Source organism: Falco rusticolus, chromosome 4 (assembly GCF_015220075.1).
Source record: "Falco rusticolus isolate bFalRus1 chromosome 4, bFalRus1.pri, whole genome shotgun sequence".
Lineage (NCBI taxonomy): Eukaryota > Metazoa > Chordata > Aves > Falconiformes > Falconidae > Falco > Falco rusticolus.
The window spans coordinates 30,053,267-30,071,092 of record NC_051190.1 but is presented as its reverse complement, the minus strand read 5'-3'; the positions used below and the strand labels follow the sequence as shown (position 1 = coordinate 30,071,092).

Genomic DNA, 17,826 nt, shown 5'->3' with positions numbered 1-17,826 from the left:
GGGATGGGAACAGACCACCCAGCACCCCGCTCCCAGTTTTACCCACCGAACTGGAGCTTGGTGGAGGCGAGAGGAGTGCTGTGGTTTCTCGGGAGTTTGGGTTGGGGTTTTGGAATCACGCTTGGCCTCGACCGATGGGAAAGTGCCTGGAGTTTGGTCAGGCTGGTCAGCTTTCCTGGCAACCTCTGGGACACGGCTGGGAGCAAGCCTCGGTGCAGGGCTCTGGGAAATGACAGCTCGGGGTGAGCGGGAGGGGAACGAGCCCGTTGCTGCGGCTGGAGCAGGGAGCGATGCTCCCGGCGCGGCGGGGGCGGCAGGGAGCCGCGTTACCCCCCCCGCACGCTGCCCCACGGCCCCCCCCGGGCCTGGACGGGAGGGAGGGCGGCCGGGCACCGGCGGGGGGGAGCGGGGCCGGGCAGGGGCCGGGGGCGGGCAGGACGCGTGTGGGGGGCTGGCGGGGGGGCCGGGCTCGGGCTGCCCACGCCCCGCGTGGGGGCGGCCCCGGGCTCGTCCCTCCCCGGGCGGGGCGGGGGCCGTTTAAAGGCGGCGGCGCGGCGGGGGCCGGCGGCGGCGCGGCGAGGAGTGAGGATGCTGAAGAGCTGCGGGAGGAAGCTGCTCCTGTCCCTCGTGGGCTCCATGTTCACCTGCCTCCTGGTGCTCATGGTGGAGCCGCCGGGGAGGCCGGGGCTGGCACGGGGGGAGGCCGGCGGGGCGCAGCGGGCGCTGCAGAGCCTGGGGGCGGCGGCGGCGGCGGCGGCGGCCCCCCCGGAGGCGCAGGGTCCCCCCGGCCTCCGCAGCTTCGCCGACTACTTCGGGCGGCTGAGCCGAGCCCGGCGGGAGGTGCCCGCCGCCCCGCCGAGCCCCCCGCGGCCGCCGGCCGAGGACATCTCCCCCCGCGATGTCTTCATCGCCGTCAAGACCACCAAGAAGTTCCACAAGGCGCGGCTGGAGCTGCTGCTGGACACCTGGATCTCCCGCAATCGCGACATGGTAAGAGGCCGGGGCCGCCCGCGGGTGCCAGCCGGCCCGTCGCGGGGGCCCGCGGGGTGCGTGACCCGGCACGTGCCGCCGCCTCTTACCGCCGCCGCCCCCCTCCCTCCTGTGTCGCCGGTGTTCCGACGGTGGCCGAGCTGTTGTGGCGCTTTCGGGGCAGAGGTGTGTGTGAAATGCAGCGTTGGCAGGGTGAGGGGGGGGGGGCTGGATGATGGGGGGAGCCTGAGCCGGGCTTCTCGCACGCAGCATCCCCCGGAGCCTTTGGGTCCCACCAGGAGCGCCCCCCGCTGCAGGGCTTGCCCCGAGTTGCTTCCCGCGGGGGAAACTGAGGCACGGTGCAGGGATGCTTCCCGGCCCGCTGGGGCGGCAGCCTTGCGGGTGCTCTCCGGGGCTGCGGGTGAGGTTTAGCAGGGCCCCGCGAGGTGCCCCCCACGGGGTTGCCCGGAGGACATCCAGTTTTAGTAGCCCAGGGCTGGGAGAGCATTGGGATGTGCTGAGGCTCCTGGTCCCTTTGCCAGGAACTGGGCAGGACTGAAGTGGCTGGGGGCTCTTGCAGGTCTGCTCTGGCTCACCCTTGCCAGGGCAGTTCCAGCCAGTCCCAATTCCTGACCTTCCTGATGTCCTGCCCAGAGCCCTGGCAGTCTATTACTCTGTCCTTCAAGTACTGAGGCAAAATTGAAAAGGAGAAAAAAAAAAAAAAGCTGCTTCCTTAGGAAATTTGCCTTGCCATCTGCTCCTAAGATGCTTTTTTCTATCCTTAGACAGCTTCCCAAGTAAGTTATGCCTGGTCCTAACCTTTTCATCCTACTGTCTTCACGTGTTTCCTCCTGGTCTGGAATCGTGTTTCTCGCTTGCAAACTTTTTTTTTTTAAATCTGGCGTGGCAGAGGAGGGAGGTGAAGGGGGTGGTGGGTGTCAACCTGCCCCTGCCTCCTTCACCTGCGTCTGCAGGACCCTGTGGGGTCTTGGGTCCTGCAACTTACCCCAGGCATTATCTGGCTATTTTTTTTTTCTGCTGTGAATCTTGTCTTTTTTTTTTTTTTTTTTTCTCAGGTCTGCTGGGCTTGGCAGTGGCTCTGCTGTTTCTCCCTGGTACAGTTGTTTAATGGAAACCTCTTTTATGCTCTGCTGTCACTGCGAGGGGGTGGCGAGTAGTGGTGGGGAAAACGCTCTTTGAGCACCTACAGATGATCCTGGGAATGGCTGCTCTTTTTTTTTTTCCCTCCCTCTTGTGAGCTCCGGCTTTCTTCTAGGTTTTTTTTTGTTGTGCTTCGTTTGTCCGTTTGGATTCCCAGAGACCCGAGGCTCGGCTCTCACGCTGTCCCCCTGGGCAAGCTAACAAAGCCCCTTTTCTCCTGGCGCAGAGAAAAGGCTTCGCAGCCTCTTGTGTGGCACTTTCCATGGGAACGGGGGAGCCGGAGCTGGCTGTGTCCAGGTCAGGTTGCCTAGAGATGGGGGCCATGAAGCCAGGGGGGCTGCAGCCCAGCGAGGTGCCCGCCTGACAAGCCAAGGCGCTGAGTGACGGCTCTTGTACAGCACTTGAGGACAAGGAGCTGCCGAGAGAGCTGGATGCGGCACAGACTCCTGCGGAGCAAAGCGAGGGCTGTGGAGGGACACGTGGAGGCAGAGGGGATGAAGCCACGCTGCTGGTGGCCATCGGCTTTGGTCTTCCCATGCTGACCTGCCCACTGTCTCTGGGAAGCTTTGGGGCACCCTGGGCTTCCCTGGATTTGGCACCAAGTTGGGTCGCTTGCCTGCGGAGTGCAGGGTTGGTGCTGTGGGGCTCCTTTCCCTTGCTTCCCTGTCCTAGGGGGCTGTGCAGTTCCTGCATCCTCTTCTTGCCTGGCCCCATGGTTTCTGCCCCGGGAGGGTGGCTTGGTGACTGCGGGGTGCTCGCTGCCTCTGCTCAAACGCCTCTCTTGGTCTGAGTCAGGCCTGACTGCTCATCCTGCCTCTCTTGCTCCTGTTTCACTACCGGTGCTCAGGCACGTGTGCTGCCTCGCAGACAAGGGGGAGTTCCTGCCCAAGGGGTGGGAGTCCCCCATGCCATGTCTCTCCTTCCTCTGATCCTCTTCTCACATCAAACCCCAACAACCCTCTTGGCTGTTCCTTAGCCAGGCAGCTCTCTGGGCAAGAGGGATGCAGACCCTGGTGAGAAGGGGTTAAATTCAGCAGGTAACTCCAGGCTGGACCCTGGCTGATAGGGGGGATAGCCATTGTGTCCTTCCTTGGCTGCTCTTTGTTCTGCCCACTATAGTCCCTGTTTCCTGCCCTCTGTCCCCTCCAAGACACTGCAAAGGGCACCCCCTTCTCCTTCCTGCTTCTCCCTGCACGGGGAGGGCAGATCCTTGCTCCCTTCTAAATCGGCTCCTCGGGTTGCACAATCCAGGCCAGACAAGCTGCTGTTAGAGGAGAGTTGTGAGTTTTCCCCTCCTTGCTTTGGGGAGAGTTTCCAGCTGTCTCGGTATCCTTAGGATGCTGGAGTGCAGTCTGGGGAAACTTTGTACTGGGGGAAAAAAAAAAAAGGGGGGGGGGGGCGGGCGGAGGAAAATGGCCATTAGGCAGAAATCCCGGACAGGAGCAAGTCCAAACCCACTGCTTTCCTGCTGAGTAGGGTGATTTGCAGTGGCAGAGTTGCATAAGAAACATCCCTGTCCCGGGGCACCCCGGGGGCGGCTGGGCACGGGGGCCTGGGCTGGGATCCTGGGCTGGGATCCGGTGCGGTAATTGCAGGCTTTGAAAAATTCCTTCTCTGGGGGCAGAGGGAATAGGGTTGCCTTCTGGAGAGCGTGCTCTGGTGATGGTGGCTCCCAGATTTCTCTAGCACCTTGGCCAGGGTCCCCAGCCCCGGGGTGGCTGTGATGGAGTGTGGCAGCACAGTGTCCCACCTGGGCTCCCACTGGAGTGGCTGGGACTGGGGGGGCTGCTCATCCCAAACCAGCTCTGCAGTGCGGCCGGCTCCCCCCGGCCCTGGGCTGTGCACCAGGGCCTGCTGAGCACTGCTGAACTCACCTCATGTGTGAAAGGTCCCTCCCTGCTGCCCCCTGGGCAGCCTGTGGGGTTTGGTTTGGGGGTGGGCACCCATTAATTGCCTGCCCCCAATGGTGTCACTGTCCTGGTCCATAAAAGCTGCAGAGCTGGTGAGCGGCGTGCGTGGAGCACCAGGCGGGAGGGTGGGGGACCCTACCCACACAATAAGCTCATTGTTTGCGAGGAGGTTATTAAAAAATTATAGCATTTAAAATTACAGTGGAAGATTCTTCCTCTTGCCGAAAGGAATGGGGGGAGGAAAGGCCTGCGGCCTTGCAAGCCCCTTCCCCGCCTCTGCGGGTCCCAGCACAGACTCACACACACGCAACCCCCAGCATCACCCCCAGCCTGGGGAGAGCCACAGCTGCGTGGGCGCGGGGATGCTGCCATTGAGGGGATGCTGCTATCACTCTGCTCCCAACCTGTTGAAGCAGGGTGGGGATTTCCCCTCCTACCCCCAAAGGCTGGAGGGAAAACTGCTGCAGGGGACACAAAGCCCTGCTCCAGCAGCACCCTTGCCTCCCCCTGAAGCCCCTTGCACAGATGGAGGTCCAGCCCACCCCACCCCCTCCCAGCACCTCTTTGCTGCCTCCTTCCCCCTGTACCCAACCAAGGTGACTGCTTCCCCCTTGTCCGTGGGGTGGAAGGGGGTACAGCCCCCCCGGGTGCTGGTAGGTGGGTGCTGGGGTGCTCCATCCTCTCCTGACACTGGGAAGTGAGACTTGGCATGGGGGCAGGATTTGTCCTCCTTGGAGCCATGGGGGTGCCTGCCTGGGGTTCCTCTTTTTGGCAGGTGAAGGTGGGGATGACAGCAGGGTCTGCTGAAGGTGTGTCACCCTGGGAAGCTGGCTGGGCCAGGCTGTGGCAGGGTGACCCCGGCGTGGCCCCAGCTGGTGGGATGCCTTGCGCAGCACCCAGCCATGAGCACCCCACGAGCTCTGTCGGTGGAGGGGGAAATGAGTCACCGCAAAAGGAGAAATGAAGGGGAGGGCAGAAAACAAAATAAGAAAAAAAGAAATGGGCCCTGCCCAAGGGTGAGGAGGAGGTGGGGGGCTGCCGGCGGCTGGCTGGCTCCTTGCAGGCAGCTGGGGGGGCTGACCCCATTCCGGCTGTAGGGACCCTGGGTGCCTCTCGGTCCCTGCATGTGGAGGCCGCGCATTGTGCAGGCTGTGTGGAGCGGTGGCAGCTATTGTTCGGGAGGGATTTGGCATCCTGTGTTTCTTGAAGCTGCAGTTTTGAGAACAATGAGGTTTCCTGCAGGGGCTGGGGGGGGCAGTGGGCCCTTCCTCTCCTGCACCCCGCAGGAAAAGTTACTGCAGGGGTGGCCAAGAGGTCCTGGCACCCCTCAGTGCCACAGCTGGCATGGGGGCCAAGTGGGAGAGAGGTGGAGAGGGGAGGGTGTAAGGGATTTGGGTGCTTTCTGCCTGGGAGAAGCTGGGAGGGGTGGTGGGGTGGTGGCTGGCCCTGCTGCTGGTGGGTTTGGAGATGATGGTGGCTTAGTAGGTCACAGCTCAGGGATGTTGGCTGCAGGGCCCCATCCCTCTTGCACCGCTGTAACCTGGGCACTGCCCTGATGGCCGCTGCCCCACACTGGGGATGCTGAAGGCTGATCTATGGTTTTTCCTTGTCAAACGGACACTGTTTTCTTGTCCCCTTCCTTCCTTGGCCTTGTACCTCCTCCCAGGCTTGGCTGGTACCTCTGTTCCTCTCCCCTGCAGCCCTGGGTGAGGGAGCCATGCAGGAAGGGTGCAGCTCCCCTTCTAAGAAATGCAGATGAATTGATTAAAAAATAAAGGCTTTAATTTTTTTGTCCTAATTGAACATCGTAGTGGAGCTGGGAGGGAGGTGGAGAACCTGTGGGCCACTGGTAGCCCCTATCAGGTGACTTGCAAGGCTGTGTGCCCCTGTCTTGGTCACCAAGGTGCCACCTGGTCCACCTGTACCAGGAGAATTACTGGGAAGTATGTGGGGAGAGGCTGAGGGGAAGATGCCTCGTTAGGATGAAGCCTTTTGGTGCAGGCGAGTAATAAACAATTGTCCCTGTGGTCTATTTATAGCAGCTGTGCTGGAGGATTAGTTGCGGGGTTATTTTTGGAGCTGCTGAAGGCAGTTGCTGGACGGCGTTTCTGAGCTAATCAAGCAAACATTTTCTGTCTCGCCCGTGCAGGGGCTGTGTCCCCAGCTCCGGCAGGGCTGGAGCCTGGCAGGGATGTGCTGAGGCATCGTGTGTCTTGGGGTGGATGAGAAAGGACTTGTGATGGGGTTGTCTTGGGCATCCCTGGATGGTCTGCTGCCCTGGTTCAGCTGTACCACAACAGCTACCTGACCCCTGAGCACCTGGGGAAATGGGGACCAGCCCCAAGGTGCTGGCTGGACCCTGTGTTGGTTGGGGGTGACATCCTCCTCCTCCACGCACAGCACTGACCTGCTCCCACCCCAGCAGTGATGTGTCCCTGGGGCCGTGATGATGATCACGGGCATCCTTGGCCCTGCAGCTGATGGCCTTAGTCCCTGTCCCCCAGCTGTCCCCTCCTCATCGGCAGGTCCCCCATCCCCTGAGCCTTTGCTCAAGGCATTCCTGACTCCTCCAGGGGCTGAACTCTGTTGGTCCCCAAAAGCTGGGCTGCACGGCAGGCTGTGCATTTGCGATAACTTGCCTTCCCACCTCCTCCATCCTTATATTTTTTCTTCCCCCCCCCCCCCCGCCCTTTTCTCCTTTTCAAGCCCCAAAGGTCACTTGTAGCCCTGTCCCCAGGAACGTGCCCTCCTCCCCTCCCATTCAGCCTTCCCACAGATCTGGGCTCTCTCCACCAGCCTCCCAGCTCAGGATGGAGCAAACACAGAGCAAACACACGGGCCGGCCGGGTTAACCAGCGCAGCTGTATGCTAATGACCACTGCTGCCCGCTTAACTCTCCTCTGCTGAGTAAAGTCAACCCCCTTATTGTACCCACCTCCACAAACAAACCACAAACCCCCAGCGTGTTCCCGGGGCTGGCGGGCTGTGGGGTGGCACCCAATTTCCAGCTCACTTGTAATTCATCATCCCCAGCACTCAGGCTCCATCGTCCCCCCTCTGCTGCCTCCTGTCTTCCCCCAGCCTTTTTGTCTTTCTTCCTTTGCCCTTTTGTACACGTCTGGTTTTTAATAGGGCTTGGCAGCTGGTTGTGGTTTCTCTCCTCCAGCTTTGTTTGCTGCCCGCTGATTGATGGCAATGCCTTTCCCACCCCCTGCTCTCTCCGGCTTCTCGCCCTTCCCCAAATCCCAGGCCAACAGCAGCCCCCCCCCCCCCCCCCAGCCCCAAATATTCCTTCCCGGGTGGCATATGCCAGGAATTAGCTGTGTAAATAGAGACGTGCAGCCGGGTGGCAGTGCGGGTGCCCCGGGGAGGAGGCAGGGTGCCCTGCTGGGGTGGGCAGGGAGGGACCGTCCCCTCCTCAGGGCTGGCGAGAGAGAGGCACCCACCGGCACCGGCTCAGCCACGCTGCGGGGGGACAGGGAGCAGAGAGGAGTTGTGGGGGTGTTGTGCAAGTGGCTGGGGATGGCCACGTGCTGTTGACACAGGTGGGGATGTGGTTGGCAGCCAGCACGGCGGGCAAACACACCTGCCTGAGCAGGGAGAGCTGCCAGGCGGCTGCTCTGGCATCCCCGGCCACGCGTGCTGGCCGTGCCAGCTAAAGTCTGAAGTCCCTGCTCAGATCGAGCCAGGCTCTGAACCTGCTCCCTGTCACCTCTCCGTGCACCTGCCTCGTGCTGGGGAATGGCCCTTACATCGCTCAGAATCTCCCTGCCTGCTGCAGCCCCGTGGGAAAGGCGAGAGGGTGGTGCTCAGTGTGGGTGCTGAGAGGGGCTGGTTGCACCCTGGTGAGGCACAGCGTTGCATGCTGTGTCCAGCTGGGATGGCTCAGCACCCATCTTGGTCTGAAGCCGAGTATGTCACAGGGATGCCTGGCTCTCTGGTACCGCTTTGGGTTTTGGTGAGGGGGAAGAAATCACCACCAGCATCCCAGAGGGACTAGTCCCTAGTGCTGCCCAGGCATGTCGTGTCACATTAAGAGCCACGTGGCCTTGGCTCCTTGGCCCTTAGAGGTGCCTCGTCTTCTCTTTCAGACCTTCATCTTCACAGACGGGGAGGATGAGGAGCTGAAGAAGCAAGCACGTGAGTCTGTGGCCCTTGTCCCTTTGCATGTGTGACCTGGCCAGGTCCCCTGAGGAGCCCCCGCCTGGGGACCGTGGGTGGCTTGGAGCTTGGCCCTGGAACTCTGACAAAATGGCCAAAACGGCACTGGTTAGACACTGATCTCGGGAGCCCTTGCCATAGGGGCTTGGGCTGAGAATGAGGCAGCTTGTTTCACTGTGCCTAAAGCACCCTCTGCGCAGGAGCCCCACCTGGGGAGGGGTTTGCTTTCCCCTGGTCAGCTCAGTCCACCTCCTGCATGATGCTGCTGGGGAGTGCAGGGGTGAGGGCCTTTGTGTCCCTGGGGCGAGCTGAGCTGGGATTGATGGGCAAGGCAGCCAGGGTTTGATGGGAGCATTTCCCTTGCAGCCCTTCCCCGGGGCCAGGGTCAGCGTGGTCTATTCTCCCGATGCAAATGACTCCTTTTCAGGCTGGGACATGATTGCCTTTGAGCTGGAAAGCAAATAACAGGTGGCCGCTGGAGGGAAAAGGCAGCAGGAGTAGGGCAGGATTTTGGCTATCATGTCCTGGAGCAGCAGCCAGCTGACAGACACCCCCTCGCTCCCAGGGTGGCTGGTGCATGGTCCCGGGCTGGGCAAGGTGATGTACGGATGTATTGTGTAGCACATGGGATACGATTCAACCCTGGTGCATCTGCTGCATCTGCATCCCTTGCTCATCGCTTCCCTTATCTCACATGGACCCAAAAACCATTCCCCCAAAAATTCATTCTTTCCCCAAAATGATGTGGCGTGGAGGCCACCGATCATCAGGGACATTTGTGGGGTTTCCACCCCCCTGGCATACCTGGGGTGTGTGTAGTGAAATGCCACCATTCTAGTGCACGGGGAGGCACGGGATGCCCTGATGCCAGGCTTTGACCCCCGTCTCTTCCTGCAGGAAACGTCATCAACACCAACTGCTCAGCTGCCCACAGCCGCCAGGCCCTGTCCTGCAAGATGGCGGTGGAGTACGACAAGTTCATTGAGTCTGGCAGAAAGTAAGCAGTGCCCGGGGCTGCTGTGGGGGGTGGCAGGGCTGCGAGGGGGGGCACTGCAAGCATTTTTGCATTTTTGGGGCTGTATCTTCAGTGTGGGGTCTGGGCAGCTGCCCTGGCTCGGTGTGACATAGCTGCCACCGCAGGTGGTTCTGCCATGTGGATGATGACAACTACGTGAACGTGCGGACGCTGGTGAAGCTGCTCTCCAGCTACCCCCACACGCAGGACATCTATATTGGGAAGCCCAGCTTGGACCGGCCCATCCAGGCTACGGAGAGGATCAGCGAGAACAAGATGGTGAGGTGGGGGCGAGAGGTTGGGGCTGGCTTAACTTGGGCTGGGGTTTGCTCCCCAGTGGGCAGGAGGAGGTCTCACTGCCGCTGCTTCCCCTCTCTCGCAGCACCCTGTGCATTTCTGGTTTGCCACGGGCGGAGCAGGGTTTTGTATCAGCCGGGGGCTGGCACTGAAGATGAGCCCGTGGGCCAGGTAAGAGTGTTGGCGTTGCTCAACCGTGGGGACTCGTCACGGTCCCAGTGGGGCACAGAGCGGCGACACCTTTGGGGATGGACGTTGGACCGTGTCCCACCACTTTGCTCTTTTTGTCTTGCTGGGGGTGTCTGCAGGGGGCTTGGAAACAAGCTGGGAAGGACTTCAGTTCCTCCTAATTGACTTTTAATTAGAGCTGGGCACAGACTGGGCCCAGCCCTGACCCTGCAGGGTATGCACGTCCCCTGGGCTTTGCTCCTCTGCAGCCCCTTTCTGTCTCCCCGCAGCGGGGGCCACTTCATGAGCACCGCGGAGAAGATCCGCCTGCCCGACGACTGCACCATCGGCTACATCATCGAGTCTGTGCTGGGGGTGAAGCTCATCCGGAGCAACCTCTTCCACTCACACCTGGAGAACCTCCACCAGGTGCCCAAGACAGAGATCCACAAACAGGTATCCCATGTTGTCACCTAAATATCTGGCATCGCAGCTAAGATACCGACTGACACGCGGCCAAACGTCAGCGGAGGGGGAAGGTCCCATCAGCCCGTCCCTGCGGGGTGATGCAGAGTGTGACTGGAGCCTTTGGGAAACGGGGTGAATGTTGCAGCCCCCCGGGCTTGCTCCTGGTGGCCACATCGGCTGCTTGACCCCTTCTGTGCTTCCCCCCCTCAGGTGACACTAAGCTACGGCATGTTTGAAAACAAGCGCAACTCCATCCACATGAAGGGAGCCTTCTCTGTCGAGGAGGACCCATCCAGGTGAGATGGGTGCACCCTGTCCCTCCCGTGCCGGGGTGCCACAGGGCGCCGCTGCCCTGTGCTCAGCCTAGCTCCTCTCCTCCGCAGGTTTCGCTCCGTGCACTGCCTGCTGTACCCCGACACGCCGTGGTGCCCCGCCAACATGGTTTACTAGGAGGCGCGTGTCCCCTTAACCTCGTCCCGAATTTCCCCGGTATCCGACGGGCGTGCGGGACCTGTGTGCGGGTGTGTCAGTCCGGCGGATGGACGGACAGACGTCGTTGCTGTGGTATTGCACAGTGTGTGTGTACTGAAGGCTGCTGTGCGGCCCCGTGTCCCTGCCCGGCTGCCCGCGCCCGCTGCCCGCTCCGGCCAGGGCGGTGCAGAGGGTCGGGTCCTGAGCACTTAATCCTTGGGCACCCCGCGACGCTGGTGAGCCCCACGCCATGCGTGGGGAGCGACCGCAGTGCGGGGCTCTGCCTCCCCTGGGCTTGCTTCTCCGCCTCCCCTGGGCTTGCTTCTCCGTTTTTGTTTTATTGTTCCCTTTCAAATGTTAAGTTTTTTGGTATGTGTGCTCCGCCCCCCCCCCCCCCGGCCTCTACCCACCCACCCCGCGGCTCCTGTAAGCCCCATCCTCTCTCCCAGCCCCAAAATCTCAGCAGCAAAGCTCCGGCTCCCGATTCACGTGAAGGGTCATCGATGAGTTTTGCTCCCCGGCTCAGGGGGCAGGCAGGGGAGCCCCCCGGCCATGGTGAGCGCTGCTGCAGGGTGCTGCAAGGCTGCTGGCTGCCCGGCGGCTGCACTGGAAGGAGATGGTGGGGTGGGCTGCGAGCCAGCATTGGCGTTGGCTCTGTTTCCCAGAGCTCCTCCTGCCTGGCTGAACTGTTGCAGGCAGCATTGATCTATGCACTATTTATAGACTTAATGTAAAGCCTTTCTATAAATACGGGGGGCAGGAGGAGGGCTTTCCCGGCACTGTGTACTGGGTCTCCCTTCAGTGCCGCCTCGTGCCTGCTCGCCAGCCGGCTAGTGGGTGCGGGCAGGCTGGACACGGGCAGCCCAGCACCTTTGCAAAGCAGCACCTCAAGGTCTGGCCGGGGGCTGTGGGGGTGATGCTCCCCGCTGCCGCCGTGGGGCCAGAGCATCCTCCAGCCCTGGCCTGGCTGTGGGTGCTGCTGGGGTGGCCAGAGCACCCAAGAAGTGCCTGGCTGTTGCTCTCGCCCTGCTGGGGAGGATTTAGCTGGAGAGGGAGAAGGACCCTGCATCCCCCTGCGGCCGCCCTGTCTGCTGCCACCAGCCCTGTGCCCTGGGGTAAGCGGGCTGAGCTGGAGCTGAACGTTTCCAACCCGAAGCTGAGTGAAAATAGCCCATAATGGGTGCATTGTAAATATGTTATTGAGCCAGTATTTTTTTTACTGTGCCTTTTTTTTAAGAAAAAAAAACACATTGAGAAATATGTAGATTTTAAAATGCTTTTTATACATTTTCTGTGGATCAGAAAAAAAAAATCCCCGGTCTTTGATAATCTGTTTAAGAAAGAAAAAAAAAATTGCGATGTCTTGTAACTATCACTTACCTTAATTTATATGTTCCAGTATCTGGAACATCACTCTGTGCTTTTTGTAACTAGGATGTGTTTAAGGCAATAGATGTGGGATGGGGAACCAGCATGGACAGTGTGTTCTCAGGGACTTGAACCCGATTGCTGCCACGGGGTTCCCGTGGGAGCCGTCACCAATAAACCAGCTTTTTTGCTGACCACAGTCACCTGGTCCTGGGCTCTGGCGTGTTGTTATGGATGAGCTGTGCTGAACACCCCTTATTCACCCTGCGGATGTTATCACCTCTAATGAAGTTCTCAGGGATGCATCGAGGAGGGGTTGCGCCTGCATCCCTCACTTTTTCCCACGGGTACCGGGATCCCCTGGCCATTTGCATCCCGGGGGTGAGGGTCCTCTCCTCCTTTCCCTCTCCAAAAGGCTGGGGCATGGCTTGGCGCCTCGGGGCTGGTTTTTCCCAGGCTCCGGGTGGGAGCGGAGGTGGCGGGACGAGGTGCCAGCCGGTTGTTAGCAGGGTGTTGTTAACAGCCAGCCGGCAGGCGTGTGCGTGGGAAGGTTGGGGGCTGTGGGGGGCCGAGCCCCTTCCCTCCCAGCCCTCCTTTGGCCCTCTCCGCCACCATTTCGGCTGACACCCAGCACCCACCTGCCAGTAACAAGCTCCAGCTTCCACGGGCTGTGGCAACTGCGTGAGATCTGCTCCCTCACACTCCTAAAACCAGCCCTGTTTGTGCTGCACTGGTACCAGCTTTCACCTGCATCCTCCTCCCCTCGCCTTCCTCCACACCCAGCATCTATGGGTTTTTTTCTTTTTGAGGCACACTTATTTAATTCACAGTTTTGCTTGAACCTCTGGGTTATCAGGGGTTGGCCTTGCTAAAAATACAACCCAGCAGGAAGTCGGCGTGTGCTAAAGCAGCAACCCCTCCTCCCAACACCCGCACACCTTTCAGACAGCCCCCCAAAATCAAAAATCCCCCGAACTCTGCAGCACTTGGGGTGCTGCCAGCAGTGGGTCCTCTGGCTTTGGCCCCAGGAAAATGAATATTGCTCTGACCTGCCCCCCTCCCCCCAAAAAAACAAAAAACAACAATCCATAGGTGGCCAAAAAGCTCCTCAAGGGAGAAAGGGGAGGGCGAGTGGCCATGTTGCCTCCCCCAGCACATGGCTGGGACCAAGGATGGGGTGGTGGGTGGAGGGTTTGGTGCCCCACCGCCCCAGGCGCAGGGTCAGCCAAGGGAAGGGGGTCAGGAAGCTGTGCCACCCACCGCTCGCCCACGCCTTTTCCTATTGCTCACGGGGCTGCGGGTTTGGCAGCGTGGGCACTTCCCGGCAGCGGGGGCCGTCGCTCTGCCTTGCCCCCCCCCCGGTGAAGGATGGGGTGATGCAGCCAGGACAGGGCAGCACCCGTCTCACCCCAGGCAGGGCTGGGTGCAGGGATGCTGTTTGCAGCAGACCAACTCAAATCTTGCGTGAAGTGCCCACCAAGCTAGTGGGGAGCCAGGGACTGTGGTGTGGGGCTGGGATGCTGCTGCAAGGAGCAGGAGCCCCTTGGCACGGGTGAAGGCTGGGAGGGTGCTGGGCACGGTGCAACACCTGGACAGGCTTATAAAATAAAACCAAATAAAATAAAATCCACCCACTGAGCCTTTGGGAGCAGGGGCAGGCAGAACACTAGCTCTCCAGTTTGTCCCCCACCAGGGTCCTAGCCTCTCCCTCCTCCCTCCCTACTCGTGGGCCGAAAAGTAAATAAATACACACATTAATAAACACAAGGAAAACAAAAGCAAAGCCTGCTGCTCTCCCACACTTGGCAGGCTCGTCAGGCCAGCCTGCTTTCATCTGCACCCTGGTGCTCTTGTGGGACGTCCTGTTTACTCCCGCCAGCTCGCGGCAGATGATAAGGCAGCTGTACCTTTTGGAGAGTGCTGGTGTCTGGCAGTGGCGTGGGGACAAGCCTGGCTTGATGGGGACACTGCTGTTATGCAGGGACCGCTGCTGTTGACACCATTGTGCCAAGGGATGCTCCAGCATCGTGCCCAACCAAAGGCGTTCCCAGTCCCTGGGTGGTTGCAGCATCGAGGGCAGAGAGTAACACACTGTTTTAGTCCTTTTTGTGGCTACCCCACTTCCTTCTTCTTCTTTTTTTTTTTTAATTTGCATTTGGGTCATTCGCCATCCTGGACTTTGTGTGAATCTCTGTGTTCCCAGCCCAGCTGCAGCACGGGAGCTTTGTAGCGTGGGGACATCCCACTGGAGAGCTGCTGTCTGCAGTGATGGGATGAACACCCCTCCTGGCACTGACAGCGGCGAGAAATAGTTGAGAGTTGGGGCGGGAGGGGGTGTTGGGAGATGACAAAACTTGTGTGAATCAGCTCCAAGCACCACTTCCAGCCTCTCTGGCCCAGCAAATTGGAATATTTGTGGGAAATGGACATAAAAGCAGCCGAATCACAGGGCCTGAGCAAAGCACACAACATTCCAGCTGCAGCTTTGGTTGTTGCCTGTCCCAGTGCTGGAATGGGAGAGCACTGGGTCCCTGTTGGGGCAGGCACGAGCTACACCCACCACCTCTGTGCAGCTGGAGGCCACTGAATACCCCACTGCAGCATCTGCCTTGGAGCGAGGGGCTGTGACTTGGTGCTGAGGCGTGCAGGGTAGCCCCTTCAAATGCAGCTCCCAGCCATCACCCACAGCCTCTTTATTTTTTTTCACCTTTCTACTATTTCCCACCCCTGCATCACCCACAGGTGGTTAAAAGAAATACTCCCCAAGTTCTCCAAAGTTTATTTTTCTCTCCTGACTTTTAAGACCAGCCTTGCATTTATCATAAACCAATTCCCTCCCTCCAGCTGCCCCAGAGCTCCCAGCACCCGCTGCTTCTGGTGTGCCTCAGCTGCCCAGCAGGGCCAGCTCTGCTGCAGCCATTTTGCAAGACAAGAGTGGAAGGAGATGAACTGAGCATCTTAAAAGCAGCTGGAAACACTTCCCACGGCACTGCCAGATGAGCGTAGCTGTGGCATCACCCAACAGCCCCATTCCCAACCCCTTCTTCCTCCGTGGTGGATGTGTGCCCTCTCCATCCCCCCCAACCCAGGCTGTCGAGGGCAGGGGACTGAAAGCAGCAGTGACACCGCACAGCAAAGCAGTGGCACTGCGGTGGTGAGCACCGGCTGATGCTCCAGCTATGTTCACATCAGCCTGGTGAGCCCCCCTGTTATTTAGGGGGGCACAGGATTGGCTGTTTAGTTTGAAACCCCTTGGGGAGCCAGGGGCCATGCTGGCTCCCCGCCTGAGCAGCCCATCCAGTGACCCAGAGCAGCCACGTTTGGTGCAGATCATGAGTGACCGAGTGATTTATGGGGTGCAAACGTCAGGTCCCATGGCGTTTTGCTGGTGGGAAGAGGAAGCGGGTGGGAGAAGGGCTCCAGCACCAGCATCTGCAACACCTCACAGTGAGAAAGGAGCTGTACTTCCACCCACTCCCCTCCAAGGACCGGGGAGGGATTTAAAAAATTCCCTGAGCAGGGATTTTTGCTGAGATCATGGTGAGAAACAGTGCCTGCTCCAGGCAAAGTCGTTCTTGCCTGCAGAGCCAAGGCAAACAGCCCTGCGGTCCTGCCTGCAGCAACAGAAGCATCAGCCACAGAAGGAAAAGTCCTTCTGCTCCTGCCACCATCCATACCCTCTCCACCGCGCAATGGCACAAGCGCACAGCAGTGTGACCCGCTATTCCTATACAGGACTTGGGGCTGCAGCTGGACTGGAGCATCTCTCCCCTCGAGCCTCCTGTGGCTGCCTCCATTTGCAAACCCTTCCGACTGCCAAGAGCAGGACTTCAGCATCCCCATGCGGTCAGACAGATCAGAGTCTCCCTGTTCAAGCCTTTTTTCCGAGCTGGTGGGCCAGCGGATGCTCGCCCTGCATGGGATGGCCATGGCCTCCTGAAAGCAGAGGTGGTTTGGCAAAGCGGGAGGGGGAGATGGGGTCATTCCTTGGGGGCAAGGGTGCTTCAGAAGGGGCTAGACAAGATGAGATGCAATTTCAGCTGCCTGCTGCCTTCCCAGACACATGGGGAGTCCGAGTCCCGACAGGACCCTCCCCAAGGACAGCCATGAATCCAGCTCTCAAGTGCACCCGATGGCAGAAGCTGGGCACATCCAGCCTCAGCAGGCACAGCAGATGCTGCATGCACAGTACCACGTTCAGCAGAAAACACTGCCTGCAGCACGGGCCCTTTCCCACCCCAAGGGGCGACAGGAGATGGGGCACGTAGCCAGTAACTGCATCCCAGCGAGCACGCCGCGGCCACCAGCTCTGCCTGCCGGTTTTCCATCTGCCAGCCCCCGACAGCTCCCAGAGGCAACGCTCCTGTTCGCACAGCTCAGCGCACAGCTCAGCACACGCAGGAACAAATACGTTTGAAAGCATCTCCCCAGGGCATCCCTCCCTGCCTTATCTTCTAGGACAGAGATCTAACAGACCACTACTGAAGGCTGATCAGAAGGCAAGGTTTCTTCAAACACATACTTTGCCCTCCCCTCTCTTTCCCCCCAGCTCTGCATTGCTCAGGAGAGCCCTGCCCTGCTGCTGCTGCTGGAAAAGGGAGCGGTGCAGCAGGCTGAGCGAAGCCTGCGGCTGCTGGGCATGGCTGGCCAGAAAGCACTGGGAACGGGCACTGGGCAGGTGGCCTTTGCATGTTCCCATCCTTGGTGGGAACCCATAAACCTGGTAAAATATTTACGTGCTATCTCTGATGGTGGCTTTATTTTCTTTCATGCCATCAGATTCCCTTGACTGCTCCAAGCCCTTTGCACCAGAGAGCAGGTTTAATCATCTCACATCAGGGTTCCTCCTTTAAGTGGACAAAAAAATAGAGGGGAGGCAAATCGGTCAGTTATTAGTGAAGGGAGGAAAACTGGTGTCTGTTGAGATGCACAGCCATGAGGGTGAAAGGCACAGCAAGCAGTCCTCTGTGGTCCGGCACTGCACTGATGGGCAAGACTCAAGAGCATGGGTGTGGGTTCCAGCCATACAAACACCACACAGCACTTAAAAAAAATTTAGAGCATTAACAAAGACAGTTAAATCATTGCTTAGACTACTCCGTCCTTCCAAGGGGACAGGACATACCTGGGCACATATACTCTGATGGGGAGCAGGGCAGGACCAGCAGCACCGAGGAGGTGCCAAGGAGCCCAGCTCAGGTCGCAGGGCTGCAAGATGTGGTCTCCTCTCAGTGGTCTTCAGGCTGGCTCTGCCACTATAGCAGTGACATCCAGGACCGTCAGCCTGGTCCTTACAGCACCGCTGGGTAGTACAGGAGCTTTCTGTTTTAACCTGCAATCGGATCAAGAGCAATCAGCACAGCTGGAGCTATCTGCTGTCACCAAACCCCTTCCCACCCCCCAGTTCTTTCCTCTTCCCCCAGAAGACCCATCCACCTGCACGAGGAGCTGCTCTGCTCCTCCCAGCCCTCGTTCTAGGGGTCAAGTTCACATGCATGGTTATCCAGCAGCAGGAGATGCTGTTTGGCTTTACTGGGGTTTGGTGGTGGTGAGCTTCCCAAAGACCCACAGCTGGCCCAGGATGGAATGAGGTCAGGGCCAAGAACAGCGCAGGAGTGGGGCAGGAGACCAGCCCCTCGGTTTGACTGGCAGGATCGGGCAGAAAAGAGATTGAGAGGATTACAGGGAGGTAACGGCTTTAGTTCACTGCTTGACAGAGATGCGGTAGAGCGGGCCCGTGATCAGAGAACAGCACAATCAAAGAAGTAAAAAGGAAGCCACGACAGCCTGGGGCTGAGCCAAGAAAGATGAGCCCACGCCGAGCTGCACCGGCTCCCC

The 17,826-nt window shown here is 59.5% G+C and overlaps 1 protein-coding gene across 1 annotated transcript; it reads left to right on the top strand.

Moving 5' to 3' along the window:
* The first annotated feature begins 548 nt into the window (after positions 1 to 548).
* Positions 549 to 12,191, top strand: LFNG (LFNG O-fucosylpeptide 3-beta-N-acetylglucosaminyltransferase). Its single transcript, XM_037386212.1, has 8 exons — positions 549 to 990; positions 8,132 to 8,180; positions 9,099 to 9,198; positions 9,342 to 9,495; positions 9,599 to 9,684; positions 9,972 to 10,137; positions 10,360 to 10,445; positions 10,533 to 12,191. The coding sequence occupies exons 1-8, from the start codon at positions 589 to 591 to the stop codon at positions 10,597 to 10,599; spliced, it is 1,110 nt and encodes a 369-aa protein (XP_037242109.1). The 5' UTR covers positions 549 to 588; the 3' UTR covers positions 10,600 to 12,191.
* The last annotated feature ends 5,635 nt before the right edge of the window (positions 12,192 to 17,826 follow it).